Source organism: Balaenoptera borealis (genome assembly GCF_965194805.1).
Source record: "Balaenoptera borealis genome assembly, chromosome: 4".
Taxonomy (NCBI): Eukaryota; Metazoa; Chordata; class Mammalia; order Artiodactyla; family Balaenopteridae; genus Balaenoptera; species Balaenoptera borealis.
In genome coordinates, this window is record NC_138861.1 from 41385051 (window position 1) to 41400653 (window position 15603).

Consider the following 15603-nt stretch of genomic DNA (forward strand, 5'->3'; position numbering starts at 1 on the left):
CCTCCTACAAGATTGTTAAAGAGCAGAATAATGCAGGTATAGTGTGGAAGTGATGTTGGTTCGTATGTAGTTTCTTCCAAAAGAATTAAAGGGAAATTCTTCACAATACATTAAGATCTGAAAAAAACATGAAAATTTACAGAACTGCTTTCCTTTAATGCAAATAGTGCTTGGTTTAATGATTGCAAGAACTACAGCTGGCCCTTGAACAATGTGGAGATTAGGGGGGCCAACCCTCCCTGCAATCCAAAAACCACATATAACTAACTTATAGTCGGCCCTCCATATATGAGATTCCTCTGCATCCTTGGATTCAACCAACATGAATCGTGGAGTACTGTAGTACTTATTATTGAAAAAAATCCACATATAAGTGGATCCACCCAGTTCAAACGCATGTTGTTGAAGTGTCAACTGTATTACGCTTTTCCCACAACATTAAGTATCTGACAATCTACAAGTAAAGATGAAGAAATGCAAAGACATTTCCCCCTGATTTAAAACAATGAATTAATGAAGAAAGCATCAGAAGCTAAAAAAAAAAAACCGGATCTACATCTCAAAGAAGGAAGCACAGGTTCCAGGTTTACTACCACAAAAGTGACTGTGATGCTAAGGTGAAAATATCAGTAGAGACTTAACCTTGCTAGTATTTTCATTAAGGTTACTGCTTTTGTTAACATTCTCATTACAAAATTCCAGAGGTTTTGAATGGGGCACCTCATTCCTATTTTTACCCCCGTAAGCCCTGTTATTTTTAGTCCACTGTTGTAGAACACAAGACATTTTGGCAGAAAGACCTACACCTGATTGTGAGAACTGTAAAAAGTAAATGCAGTTAATACACATTTAAAACGGAACCTGGCACATTCAATAAATCTTAGCTATTGCTATTACCTACTGTAACCCAAAATAATGAATTAACTTCATCTCAAAAGCACACCAATTATCAATATATTTTCCCCCAACCTCAAGAGCCATAGATCATCTCACCATCACTGAAAATTAAAACTTACCCCCCAAAAAGTTTGAAAACAGATTAAGAACCATAAGCCCACCAAATGTTTTAGTAAACTAACAAAATAACCCACTCACACTTCTGGCCACAGGCATTGTCTCACCCATGCACTGACAAGAAAGTCACCTACAGTAAGGAAAATTATTCTGAAATGCTTTGGATTTTGTGTCTGCTTGATACTTATTAATTTCACAGTAGTATTATCTAAGAAAACAAGCTGGTGATACTGTTAATAATAATTTTATAATATCTTTATATAATTTTCTTTAATAATTAATATTTTCTCCATTTTAGATACCAATGAGCCTCATTGGTACTTACTCTGTTTCTAGAAAAGATTTGTTGATATCCCATTTAAACTGATTAATTACCATATTACTATCAGGATTGACTTTTTAAGTTTCATGTATTAACAGCAAATCCACACTTTCAAAAAAATACTCTGTGTAAAAAGTTTTATATGTGTGTGTGTGTTCATAAACTCTGAGATATAATGATTATTTTTATTCAAGATATGGAAGCCCAGGGACTTCCCTGGTGGCGCAGTGGTTAAGAATCCGCCTGCCAATGCAGGGGACATGGGTTTGAGCCCTGGCCCGGGAGGATCCCACATGCTGCAGAGCAACTAAGCCCATGCACCACAACTACTGAGCCTGCACTCTATAGCCTGCGAGCCACAACTACTGAGCCCGCGTGCCACAACTACTGAAGCCCGCATGCCTAGAGCCCTGCTCTGCAACAAGAGAAGCCACCACAATGAGAAGCCCCCACTCACCCCATAACTAGAGAAAGCCCGTGCGCAGCAACAAGGACCCAACACAGCCAAAAATAAATAAATGAATAAATAAATTTACATTAAAAAAAAGATACTGAAGTCCAAAGATGATGAAGACTGGATTCAATTAGGTACTATATATAGAATTTAAGATAATATATTTATATTACTTTATGAGAAAAGTATTTTCACTAGAAACAACAAAATCTACATAACTCATCAGAGGCCATAGCTTTAAAAGATTTACTATAGTTTATAAATAAAAATACCACACCACTTAAGTCATTATTCATGAACAAAGATCCTATTAGGCAAGGTGAAATTTTTTTTCAGTTCTCAAGGAATAGATTTACCTCTAACAAAACGTAGTTAATGGGCTTCCCTGGTGGCGCAGTGGCTGAGAATCTGCCTGCCAATGCAGGGGACACGGGTTTGAGCCCTGGTCTGGGAAGATCCCACATGCCGCGGAGCAACTAGGCCCGTGAGCCACAACTACTGAGCCTGCGCGTCTGGAGCCTGTGGTCCGCAACAAGAGAGGCCGCGACAGTGAGAGGCCCGCGCATTGCGATGAAGAGTGGCCCCCGCTCACCGCAACTAGAGAAAGCTCTCGCACAGAAATGAAGACCCAACACAGCCGAAAATAAATAATAAATAAATAATAAATAAAAATTTTAAAAAAAAACACGTAGTTAATTGAGACCTCATCAGTTTTTCATCTTTCTGTAAGAATCTATAGAGAAAATCCAGCCCCTCACCTCTCTCTAAAACTGTAATTTTTATAGAACATAAATTACTAAATTAGTCTGGTCAAGAGAAGTCTAAGTAAATGCAAAACCCCAGGTGTAACAGACAGCAGAACACAGAGCATGAACATCAGATAGTTACATAACTTTAGAAGTCATGTGGTGTCTAATTTCCTACCCAAAGCAAGAATCCACTCTGTAATATCCCCAATATGCAAACTTCTACAATCTCCAGCAACAAGAAATTCTCTACTCTACAAAGCACATTTCAATCACATGTATTATTCTGGGACAAATCCAATTATATCTTTGAGGAATCAAAACGGATACACACACATCAAAAAAGTTTTAAAATCTAAAACTCAGAGTGTTTTATGAAATTAGTTTAATCAATTAAAAAGAGTTTGTGTACTCTCAACAGTGTTTTCCTTTGTACCATTTCCTTTTATTTTGTTTTTTACTTCTTATGTTGTCCCAACGGCTTTTAAGCCAAAGACTCACTGGAAATATACTCAGAGGTAGGTTTCTGAGTATATACTCCATTAGATGAGAGCATATGAAATACTAGAGTAAAAGGAAAAAACTATTTTAAGAGCACATTATAAGAGACTACTTTGAAAATAATGAAATTGCTCTTCTTAGGGGTAAAACAGATATTGAAGTAACTCAAAATTATATAATGAAAAATGCAAGCTGCCTGACAAGTATCTTCATAAGAAATAGTCAGAAAATAATAAAAGAAATATGTATTAAGGTTTTAACAACATACCTTTTGCAGAAAAGAATAATAGATACTAGACTTCCTAATGAATGTAATTTATTTAATGAGGAGATTAAGGCATTTCCATTTAATTTAACGAACACTTTTAAAGTACCAAGAAACACTGTGAAAAGTTCTGGAGGTACAAAGGTAAACAGAACAATTTATTGTTATCTAAGTAAGTACTATAAAACCAAATGTATTCTGGACATTTGTCTTGCAAACATACAAAACTATTACAAATATTTTAAAGAATCTACATATGAAAAGAGATAATTTATAATATAAAAATTAAATATATTTCATTAGTTCAGCTAGGTCAGTATGAGAAACAAAAGGTATGAGAAACAAAAAGCTTACTCAGTTTCCCTTTCTATGAAAGGGAACAACAACAAAAAAAAAATTCTGAATTTTCAGTTCCCAAATGATTTCCCAGTTCAAAATGGACATATTCAAAATAGAAACAAGACTGCATACCTGCAGGGGCCTAAGTTATCAATTCTATCACTTCTAAGAAACTATAAGTTATTAAAATATACCAACTCACCCAAATATCTTTTAATTTTCAACATTAATAAATAAGCTAACAATATCTACCCATGAGCTATATAAATGTTCATATACTTGAAACCATTTATTCCTCTTCTGGAAATTTCAATGCACAAAGATGCCTACAGAAGCATTTTAATAGCAGCACTAAAACAAAACAAAAAAAAAACCGTTTACTCAAAAGTTACTCATCTTCTCATACACTGAAAAGCACAAAACATTGATGAAAGAAAGGAAAGAAGATCTAAATAAATGGAAATACATTCCATTTTTTTTAACAGAAATTGACGAGTTCATCCTACAATTCGTATGGAAATACAAAGGACCTAGAATAGCCAACAATCTCGAAAAAGAAAAACAAAGAGGATATACATCCCTATTTCAAAACTTACTACAAAGCTACAGTAATCAAGACAGTTTGGTACTAATGTAAGAACTGACATATGGATCAAAATTAAGAGTTCAGATAAATCCTTACAGTTATGGTCAACTGATTTTTGACAAAGATGCCAAGGCAATTTAATGGGAAAGAACAGCCTTTCAACAAATGGCAGTGAGACAAAAAGATGAATTTAGACCCTTATCTTACCCTTCTTTCACATCATACAAAAATTAACTCAAAATAGATCATAGGCCTAAATGTAAGAGCTAAAACTATAAAATGTCTCGAACACAGGATGTAAATGTTCTAAAATTAGGTTGTGGTAATGCTTGCACAACTCTGGAAACTTACTAAAAATCACTGAATTACATACTTAAAACAAGTGACTTTTATGGTATGTAAATTACACCTCAATAAAGATGTTTAAAATCAAGTCACCTCTAAGAGTGACAATGGTTATTAAATAAACCCCAAAATAAGAATGAAGTAGTATATTGCAGAGCCAATAGGCTAATAATGACTACATAGAAACAAAAAAATTATAAGGTTGGAATATGATGATTGTAACTATCTAAAATTGCAAATACTACAATAATAGCAAATAGTTATAATTGCATTTAATGTGCCACACATTATTTTAAGTGCTTTACAAGTATTTACTCATTTAATCCTTTCTACAATATAGTTTCCCCACTGTAGAACTGGGGAAACCAAGGCACAAAAAAGTTAAAAAAACTTGTTCAAGGACTCCCCTGGTGGTCCAGTGGTTAAGAATCCGCCTTCCAACGCAGGGGACACGGGTTTGATCCCTGATTGGGGAACTAAGATCCCACATGCCGCAGGGCAACTAAGCCTGCGTGCTCTAGAGTCCACGTGCCACAACTAGAGAGCCCCACGCACCGCAACTACTGCCCATGCGCCACAACTAGAGAGAAACCTGCGCGTCGCAACGAAGAGCCCACACACCACAACGAAAGATCCCACATGCTGCAATGAACATACTGCAACTAAGACCCAATGCAGCCAAATAAATAATAAAATAAATATTTTTTAAAATAAATAAATAAAAGAATTTTTTTAAAAACTTGCTCAAGATCGCGACAGGGGGTTAAGAGAGTGATTTTTTTTTTCTCTTTACACAAATATCTTTAACATTACTATTATATTATTATGCATTTGAAAAGGAGAGTAGTGGACATCATTGGTTGCCTATCCAGCATCCATTCACTCTGTGAATTTCTTACCCAGATCTTTGTGTATCCATCCCTCCCCATGCAGCCCAAGTACTTTAGAGGAAATTGACCCCATTCTTAGGTACAGCAGTTGGCCCTGGTTTGCTTAAGCCAATCAGCATATTTCAATGGCCACAATCATTGCTTCAGCAGTCCAATCAGGACTCTTGTTTAGAATGTTAGGACAGAGAGGCTCTCTCCCAAGAGATCTGAACAAGAATACATATGGCCCCAAGTACCACTGGCAGCCATCCTATTACCATGAGAGGAACAGCAATGGACTAAAGCTGACATTACAGAAAGGCAAAGAGCAACAGAAAGAAACTGGTCTTTAATATTAGTTCCTGTAAATCTTGCCCTACCTTTGGACTTCCTGATAAATGAGCCTATAAATCCTTTTTATTGTGTTTAAACCAGTTTGAGTTTTCTATTATAACATGAAGTATCAATACAAACTGATATGGAGGAGAAGCCCATGAACAAGCATGTTTCTAGAATAGATTACTCTTAACCTTTAAATTATGATGTCAGGTATTAAGGAGGAAATAATTCTAGATACACACATCAAAATAGAAACATGATGAATGATTACCTTTCTAATAAATGTTCATATAAAAGCTTGAAAAGAAACTGCCTGCAATTTTATGTCCCACACAGTATTTTTTAATATTTTAATTTGACATTTTAAATGTTATTTTTTTTAAATCTAGATTTGCAATTCTTCCCAAAAAATCAAAAGGTTCACACATCACTGGGCCCATGTTACCGCAGGACAACAATCAGCTAAAATGGAACAGTAGATGCCCCACAAGCATACTCTCTGCACAGTCAATACAAACGGAACCTCTGTATGATCTGCTCAGCTTCTATAGGTGTTAAGAGTTTGCACCATTAATATCTCGCAGAACCTGTATCAATGCCACATAATGAGTAATGAAAAATTATATTCCATCTTCTAATCTTTAACTCTTTTTTTTTTTGGCCACACTGTGTGGCTTGTGGGATCTTAATTCCCTGACCAGGGTTTGAACCCCGACCATGGCAGTGAAAGCGCTGAGTCCTAACCACCGGACCGCCAGGGAACTCCCTAAGCTTTTTTTTTTTTTTTTTTTTTTTTCTCCCTAAGCTTTAACAGTTTAATTAAAATGGTACAGTTACTTTTTAAAGAAAAAAATTTCATGAAAACATGTATCTGTCACCAGCCCACGGGAAACACTATTCTTGAATTAAATAGCATTGAACACCTATAAATACCTGGTGGAAGCCTTAAACTCAGCAGTGAGTTCCTGAAAACATGCCAATATAATTATTTGGGTCCAAAAGTTGACAAATTACTTTAGCATACAGATGGAGACAAAATAAAAATGGTTTTAAATTGCAACAAGAAAAATGTAAAAGTTGACCAGAAGTTTGAAACACTTGAATACACAGGTGTACTATTAATCAAAACTTACCTATAAAACAGATTTGCAAAAGAAATTACAAGAAGGGTGGTAAATTCCAAAGAAATTTATAACAGGGACTTCCCTGGTGGTCCAATGGTAAAGAATCCGCCTTACAATGCAGGGGACGGGGGTTCGATCCCTGGTCAGGGAACTAAGATCCCACATGCCGCGGGGCAACTAAGCCTGCCCGCCACAACTACTGAGCTCGTGCCCCTCAACTAGAGCCCATGTGCTGCAAGCTACAGAGCCCACGTGCTCTGGAACCCGTGCGCCACGACTGCAGAGCTCATGCACCCTGGACTCTGCGCATCACAACTAGAGAACAGAAAACCCACACAACACATCTAGAGAGAAGCCTGCGCACCACAACGAAGAGCCCGCATGCCAGAGCAAAAGATCCCACATGCCTCAGGGAAGATCCCGCGTGCCATAACTAAGCCCTAACGCAGGCAAAAATAAAATAATAAAATAATAAATCTTAAAAAAAAAAAAGAAATTTATAACAGTGTAAGGTCAAGCTACATTAGCAAAGTTGGAGGCAGCACTTTGTAAAGAAAGACTTCTGAAGTTTTATGGCTCTACTACCTCTTAATATTTGGGCAGCTCTCAGGGAGGGGAGGTTGTTTAATTTTAACAGTACAAACTTTATGGTTTAAAGTAACTAATATATAATCAATAAGAGAGAATCGGTAGCATACAATCTATTTTAATAAAATGCCTGAAAAGTAGGAAAAAGTTATGATAGCTGCATATATATATATATAATAAATATAGTATAATATATAATATAATAAACCTACTAATGAAAAATCCAATGAAGAAAGGATAAAGGAGGAGCATGCATGAGGATTCAGTGATACTGGTAATATGCTGGTTCTTTAAGTTAAATGAAGTTTCACAGGGCTCATATTATAATACTTCATTACTTATACATGTCACACATTCTTTTGTCTATATCCTATTTTTCACAATTTTAGACATTTTAATCCAATATACTGACTGTAAAAAAACTTAATAATCAACTTTCTGCATCTACATTCTGAGTGAAAAAACTGACTGAATAACCTGAAAAAAATTTTTTTTTTACTTCTAAAGTCTTTTTTTTGAAAGCTATTTGAATGGTCAATAAGAAGATATGAAAACTGAACAAGGTTTCAGCATTCATATTTAGCAGGACCAATGATTTTTCTGCCCTTACATTGGGGAAAGCTATGCCTAAGCTATAAATATCTGCTTAGGGAAGCAAACAACTCTACATCAACTCAAGAGACAGATGTATTCCTAGAAGGGTTGTCATTCTAAGAATCACCAATCTGCTTCACCTTTCAGGCTCTCAGTTTCCTTAACTATATAATGAGCTCTATGTATTAAACACTTAATGAGGGAAAAATTTAAAAACATATGTAAAGCGCCTGGCCCATTGCCTAGCACATAGTAAATTGTAACTTTTTTTAAATCACACTTATTATTAGTTAATGTAACTTCTTTCTTTGAGTAGAATTGAGACTAAGGCTGAAAACTATCGATTAGAAAATATTTAAGTGCAGCAGTACTAACACTGAAATGGTCTAGTTTACCAGATTCCCAAGATTTTCAGTTCCCAAGATTTTCGAAAGACTGGCCAAGATCCTTGATATCTGTAGGAGCATGAAAAGTTTTGTAAGGGAGAAGGGAAGGAAAAGAACTAATCTAATCCTCTCAGCAACTTTCTCTGCCCTACATGAAAGGAGAACAATGGTGAAGAGGAAGTGTAATTGAACAGATTTTCCCTCTCCTTCTACCCAGACACCTACTGACCTGCAAACATGTAGCTATGAAAGACTTAACCAGTCACCTTAAAATCTCTACCAGGTGTACAATTCTAGGCAGCATATGAACGAACTATTACTACAGAATTTGGATTTTCCTTAATGATAAAATGCAAGTGACTCATGTTCGGTCATCCACCTCCACAGAAGACATTCTAAAGAACAGAGGAGTTGGAATCCTCCTTCTGTCAGAGGAATGCTGTGTTTCACACACAAACAACTAATGATGGACTATATCCCTACCACAGATTTCTCTTTAACATCCAAGATACATGAGGTTTAAAAAAAGAAAAAGAAAAAAATTGAGAAGGAAAGTTTTCAAGTCTATTTGGAGACAAAGGGATACATAGATTTGCCATTTACCTCCTTCAGATTCACAAACTTTGAAAGTCCACATACACGCAAGATCCCCAAAATGTTTATAACTGTTGAAACTGAATGATAGACACCAGAGTTCATTAAACTGCTCTATTTTTGTGTACACCTGAACATTTCCATAATATACATAATTTTTAAAAAATGTATACGTGTGTGTATTTGTATATAAACTCCCAACACAACAAACTGGTAGAGAAATACCAATTGTTCAAAATTTTCTTATTCCATAGGTAAGTGAATTTCATCAAGCTACTTTCTCATTCTAGAAGTTGTACCACAGGTGACCAGTCCATTAATAAAGGTCTAGTTAAGGAAATAATTAACTGCCCTGAATAAAACAAGCCTAACCTTGAAAAAATAGAGGCAAAGGGGAAAGGTAATAAACAGTTATTCAACTATTGCACATTCATAGTTGTTCCCATCTATTATCTTCTAACACAGGTGAATAGGTGGAAGAAGGGGAAATATCTAAAGGTCAAATTTACTTTTTATATTTTACGTTGATGGGCAACGGAGATCGGAATAAAGAAATCTAAAAAGTCCCCATTAGAAATGATAACCATTTCTAAGACTAGAGAAAAAGGGAAGTATCGCATATCCACCTTTTAAAAATAACATTCATAGCTCATAGTAGTATAACCAGCAACTTCCAATGACAAAATATGCTTTGCTGATAGACATGAATTCACAAATGAAATAAAGATTATACTATATCTGCTGCAATTCTCTTTTTAAATTGCCGTTCAATATTCACAAGATGTAACCCTAAATTCACTCCAAAATTTGACTTTTGTTAATTATGTCTAAAAATAAAACTAGTCAAAATTAAATATAAATGCTAACTTTGCAACAAATTAATCTTTCATCAGCCCTGTGAACAAGAATTTTCTGTTCAAAATTTATGGCAAAACATAACTTAGGCAGACTCGAAAGAGAAGGTAGGACATTATTTCTCAAGTCCAAAAAAAGGTCAAAAGAACTTACTTAAAATGTCCGAAATGCACACTTAGATATACATCCCAAGGGGGAAAAAAATTTATAGAATAAAACTCCTCCACTGGAATCCTCCATAATACTTACATAGCAACAATTATTTCCTTAGGACCAAAGTGATCTGTTCACTTTCTCAAAACCTGGAGCATCTAAGTTTACCTAATTCCCCTTACAAGAAATTGTTTCATTTAGGTCAGCAGAATTTTGTTTCTATCATCAGCCTGAGTGAAGCACATGGCTCCAGCGCTAACGTCTTGTTCCCCAACCCACTGAGGAGAAGATATGCTCGTAAAATAGAGATCTACTTACCAGGTTAAAGACAGTTTCTACAATATCCCTATTGGATACTTCTCCAACTTCAACCAGCCCCGTCAACACGGCAAATTTCATTCTGATGCCCCTGATAGGGAGCCCTGGTTTCAGAGACAAGGCACCCCCTTCGGCAGGGGTTTCTTCTCCTTTCCCTCCACCTCCCCCGTCATCACCTGTTGGCGGGGAAGGGGCAATACTGTCTTCACTGGCCATTGCGAGTTCACGATAAAGGACCACTCGGAGTCACTCTGGGACAGCAGTCGCTGCGCTAGTAATAAGCACACAGACGCAACGCAAAACGGAAAGGGTCACTCTTCAAGTTGTGGAGAAACCCCAAAAGCAGTTGATGTGGAAAGTCCTCGGCGTCGCCTTCCTCCTCTTGGAGAATATTTGTCCAATCTCTCTCCCCGAGGCTGACAACAACGCCAAACCCTATTGGAAGATTAAATCAATGTTAAATAAGCTAGGTTTTGGTTTAGGGTTTTTCGGGGAGAGAAGGGAGTAGTTAGTGTCCGTCAAATAAGTTCCTCAAAGGACCCCGCTACCAGCCACCCGCTTCCCCGCGCCTTGAGAAGCGGGGTTCTGAGCGAAGGCGGGTTCCAGAGGCCCGAGAACAGGTTCACTCCTCCCCCACACTCTCGCAGGTTCCAGGCGCAGGGCAACCTCTCCTCACAGGTGCACGGAAAAGGAAGCTGTCGCTGGGAAAGGGGGTGGGGGGTGGGGGGTCGGAGGAAAGCAGGGGTCCCCAAGCTACCCTAGAGGGAGAAAGTTCCTCCTCACCCAGACACTCCGGACTCGTCCTTGCCCCCCGCCAGGCAGCCGCGAGACGGAGGTGGCAGCTGAGATCCAGGGCAGGAAAGGGCGGGGGAAGGGGGCGGTGATGATTCTCAACGCTCGGCCCAGGGGGAGGAGTGGAGCACCTCTCGGGCACCTGAGGTTCGACGGGCAGAGGAGGGGTGGTGTGTGTAGTGGCCAGAAGGGAGGGGAGTCCCGGCGGCTACGACGAAGAGAGGAGGGAGGAGAGAGAGGTCAGTGCACCTGATCGCAGCCTCCAAGTTTCCCTAGTCCGCTCCCCGGGAGTCCGCGGCTGCACAGAACTCCATGGCTTCCTGGCCCGCCCCACCGCACCCCACCCCACCCCTGCGCTCAGCCTTTGCAAAATCAGCCGCTGCCGGCGCTGCGGACGCCGCGGCTGAGGCTGCTGCGGGCGGTGAGGATGCTACTGCCACAGCTTGCCCCTCCCCGGCTCGCGCGGCTGTCCGCGTGCCCACTGAAGCTGCTCCCCGCCGCCATGACAGCGCCGAGGGCGGCCGGGCGCGGCGTGCGCGTGCGCGAGCGCGAGCGCGAGCAAGCGGGAGCGAGCGGCCGGGCGGGCGCGAAGGCGGAGGCGACCGCGCGGTGGCGTGGGGAAGCGCGGGCGGCCCCTGGGGCCGGAGAGGGCGGGGGCGCCGGGCGCGGGCTTGCTGGTGGAACAGTCTATGAGGGCTGGCGCGCTACGCAGGTAGCACCAGGTGTATCCCCGGCCCGGCCAGAAAAGACCTTTCTTTTCAGAAGCCGACTCTTCCCCCACCTCCCACTCCCCGACCTGAGAAGGTGCTTTGGCAAGTGCCGAGGCGGTGATTCTGACGCTCCTTCTGTTAAGTTACCGTAGGGCCTCCTGGCGCGGAAGGAACCCGCCCCACGTTGCCAAGGTGTCTTCTTGGACTCGGAGAAGGACACCTGAGGGACAGCTACGAGCTAGGGAGGTGGCAGCTCCAGAGCCAGCGGGGCTGCTGTCTTTGCCTAAGGGAGCAAAGAGTCCCCACCCCTGACAGCTTTCAGCTGCCGCCCGCCCGCCGCGCTCGGCGAAGACTCGGAAAGAGATTTCCACTGGGATTCCCTGACAGCTGCCACCTTCTTTTCGGAGCGGGGTGTGGGGCGGGGAGATCGTGTGGACGAGGAACGGGGAAGATTCCTTGCAGCTGCCGCCCCACCAAACCTCTCCCACGTTCTAAGGAAGGGAGGACTCCTGAGACAGCTGCTCCAAGCAACGTGGAGGCGGGGTGCATTTTGCCTGTAGATCTCGGAGGCGTGTTTTTCCTCTCGGGATTTTCCAGTGTGAAAGTTAGGCTCGCCTCATTCTCAGATTAGTTTAAGAGATCAATTATATTAGGATTGAAACCAGCACAGATCATCATAATCTGTGTCCCGTCCCGCCCCCCCACCCCCGGTTAACAGTATTCTTCCTGACGCATTAGTGAAAAACAAATATTATAGAGAAAAGTGGCTTGTCACCCTTATGGTACTATTTGAAGCCGTAAGGCCTTAAAACATATATAATGGTTAAAATACTCGCACTTAAAAGTCAAGCAAAAGTGGGGTCAAAGTTAGGAAGTACTGTGGGAGAGTCAGAAGAAAAATTATATTGGTTTTAGGGAGGAAATAGTTTTCTAGAGAAAGGGTTATTTGAGATGGGCTTGGAAAATGAACTGGATTTTAACTAGCAAATGGAAATTTGGGAGGAGGGGGGGTGGCATGAGAAAAGACAAGAAGCACAGGAGCGTCTTCTTCAGAAAAGTTTTGAAAGCTTACACCTTTTCAAAATACTAAAATGAATTCAGCTGTACCACATCTCATGGTTGCAAACGTTTAAGATTTGTTTTCTGTAAGTGGGTTTAATATTACAAAGATGAGGCAGACATTTTTCTCAAGATCTGAAATGGTGACTTGTGCATTGCCAGGGTAAGAGGCAGTATCAACGTCTTGCCATTCCTGAAAATTTAAACACGTCAGGTTTATATTTTAAATCATTAAACGAAGAAGTCGGGAATAAGGAGAAGTGGGTGTGCCAGGAGGAGAGAGACAACTTTCACTTCACTGTGAACACATCTGGAGGGAGGAAGGGAGGCATTAAACAATGAAAGGCTTCTCATAGCATTTTGCTGCTTCAGATTTGGGCAAATAGTCTAACCTTGAGTATGTTAATATATCTGGCATATAAGTGCTGGTAGAGTATTTGTTAATCAATAAATGTCCTCCATTGAGAAGAAGCAGATGATGTTAGTGAAATGCCCTAAACACAGTGTGGTCACAGTTATTCAGTCTAAATGACCTAGGGCTAAGGTTTATGTCTGTTATGGATTTGCCATCTCACCGTTAATGCTGTTCTACTGATGAAACAAAAGGAGATGGAAGACAATAATCTAACTGTTTTTTACAATTTTTCAGAATTATCCAACCTCCTGCTTTACTTTGCCCCTGGTTACAGTAAAATAGTTGCCAAAAATCAGAGGTTCACTGCAGAAGGAAGCATAAGGAAACTTCACTTCTAGCCAAGTCACATTTAAAATATAATAGCTGTGGATTATTGTTTAGGTGTAAAGAATACAGCCATGGAGTGCTTCAGGTAAACTGTTCATCAGCTATTAAGCTCCTTCACGGCACGATACTTTGAACATTATAGGTACTGAGTACATATTATTTGGATTGAGTTAAAACTCTAAAGTTACTTGCTTTAATTTTTCTGGCCTGAAAACCCTTGCTTGAGTCTATACAACTATTGCCAGTTAGAGAGAGGAAGATCCTGGTATAAAAGGCTACTTTAATATGGAAAGCTGGGAATTCCCTGACGGTCCAGTGGTTAGGACTCAGTGCTTTCACTGCCAGGGGCCCGGGTTCAATTCCTGGTTGGGGAACTAAGGTCCCACAAGCCATGCGGCGTGGGCAAAAATAAAAAATAAAGTAATAATAATATGGAAAGCAGTTTTACCATTTGTTAAAATTTGTTTACATTTTAGTACTATTATGGAAGTTTTCTAGTCAAAAGACTTCATATGAACTATCAGCATATGATTTTATAGGACTGCCGTACTTGTATCCCTGTATCGTACACTCAACTGCTACACAAAAGAGAAGAAGAAAAGGAAAAGGGCAGTAGAGTGTTCCCGAATATGGCTGCCACCAGTGTCTGTGTCCCGAGGGTGAGCCGCAGCTGTCCACCCCCCCCCATCCAGGGTCTCCAAAACCAGCAGGGCACTAACCGACCTATGAGTGCTGAAGAGTTTATAGATGGATTCAAGCTTTCCGGATACCCTGACATCAACTGTGTCACTTGGACCTTCCTCATGTCTAAGATCAACAGAAACACCAACTAAAACAATTACATGAATTGTATACATCACATAAAGAAACATAAAAGCAAAATGTTCTAAGATGAAAGGGAAAACAGATCATCACAAGTCTTCATTAACAAAGAAAAAAAATGTATTGGAATTCTGAGGGGGAAGTACACCTAAATTTGGAGAATAAAGATGAAAAAAATTTTGTTTTAAAATGGAAAAAGAAGGAATGGGGGTAAAAATTACCTTTTATAAATCCAGACTTAAAATTTTTCATCACCATCTAATTTATATCTCTCTCTGACATCACCACCTTGACAGAATTAAGGACTAAAGGTTTTCATAACTTTACTTGCCTTCAGCATACATTGACATCATAATAGAGAGGAAAAGAAAAGAGTGGATTCAGAACAGGAAGCCTTGTGCATAACTCAAAGGAACTCAAGCAAAGAGAATGTAATTTCATGGTGAAATCAAAATGATTATTGATCTGCAAGCCTTTACCTATATGCAAAGAAAAGAAAATTTTGATAACAAAGATAGGATGGAATTTTTCTTTGTTTCTACCAGAAAGTACACCCAATCCACCCAATTTTAATTTATTGGTATTTTGCTAGGGTGTAGATTAAATGATAATTTAGGAAAAAGTTACCATCTACATGATTTGCTCTGCACCTAGAGAATTTGGAGAAGTCTTCAAATTCTTATTCAGCGTGGTTTATATCATAGGCTGGAAATTCATGGCCTTGGCTTGCAGCACCCTCCTCACAAGAAAGGCAAACATTGCTTTTACTATTCAGTAAATCTTAACTAATGTTAAGTAAAACTTCGAATGTTAGTAATCTTTATTAATGACACTTTTATTGGGCATTAGACTCTGGGAACAATTGCAATTTAAGAAGAAAAGACATTGCCCACCCTTATAGTTGGAAACTCAAATGTTTAAGATTGAAAGTTCACACAATTGTTCAGTATCTAGAAGTTCAAAATGATCCACATGAAGTTAATTACGTTTGGGGCATTTTTAAATATTTATTTATTTATTTATTTATTTATTTATTTATTTTGGCTTCACTGGGTCTTAGTTGCGGCACACGGGATCTTTAGTTGC

The 15603-nt window shown here is 39.4% G+C and overlaps 1 protein-coding gene and 1 long non-coding RNA gene across 6 annotated transcripts in view; one reads left to right on the top strand and one right to left on the bottom strand.

Moving 5' to 3' along the window:
• LRBA (LPS responsive beige-like anchor protein) overlaps positions 1-11700 on the bottom strand; it is a 735668-nt gene extending 723968 nt beyond the window's left edge. For 2 of the 5 annotated variants that reach the window (XM_082388950.1, XM_082388948.1), the window contains exons 1-2: positions 11176-11698; positions 10393-10827 (exon numbers count right to left, since the gene is read on the bottom strand). In XM_082388950.1, coding sequence (XP_082245076.1) covers positions 10393-10608 — 216 coding nt within the window. In that variant the 5' untranslated portion in view covers positions 10609-10827; positions 11176-11698. Of the gene's footprint in view, positions 1-10392; positions 10828-11175 lie in introns of all 5 variants that reach the window. The other 3 variants (XM_082388949.1, XM_082388951.1, XM_082388952.1) reach the window with 3 other exon arrangements.
• LOC309627252 lies at positions 11311-13005 on the top strand. Its single transcript, XR_014243629.1, has 2 exons — positions 11311-11423; positions 12047-13005. It is a non-coding gene; the product is annotated as an uncharacterized lncRNA (long non-coding RNA).
• Positions 13006-15603: the final 2598 nt, after the last annotated feature.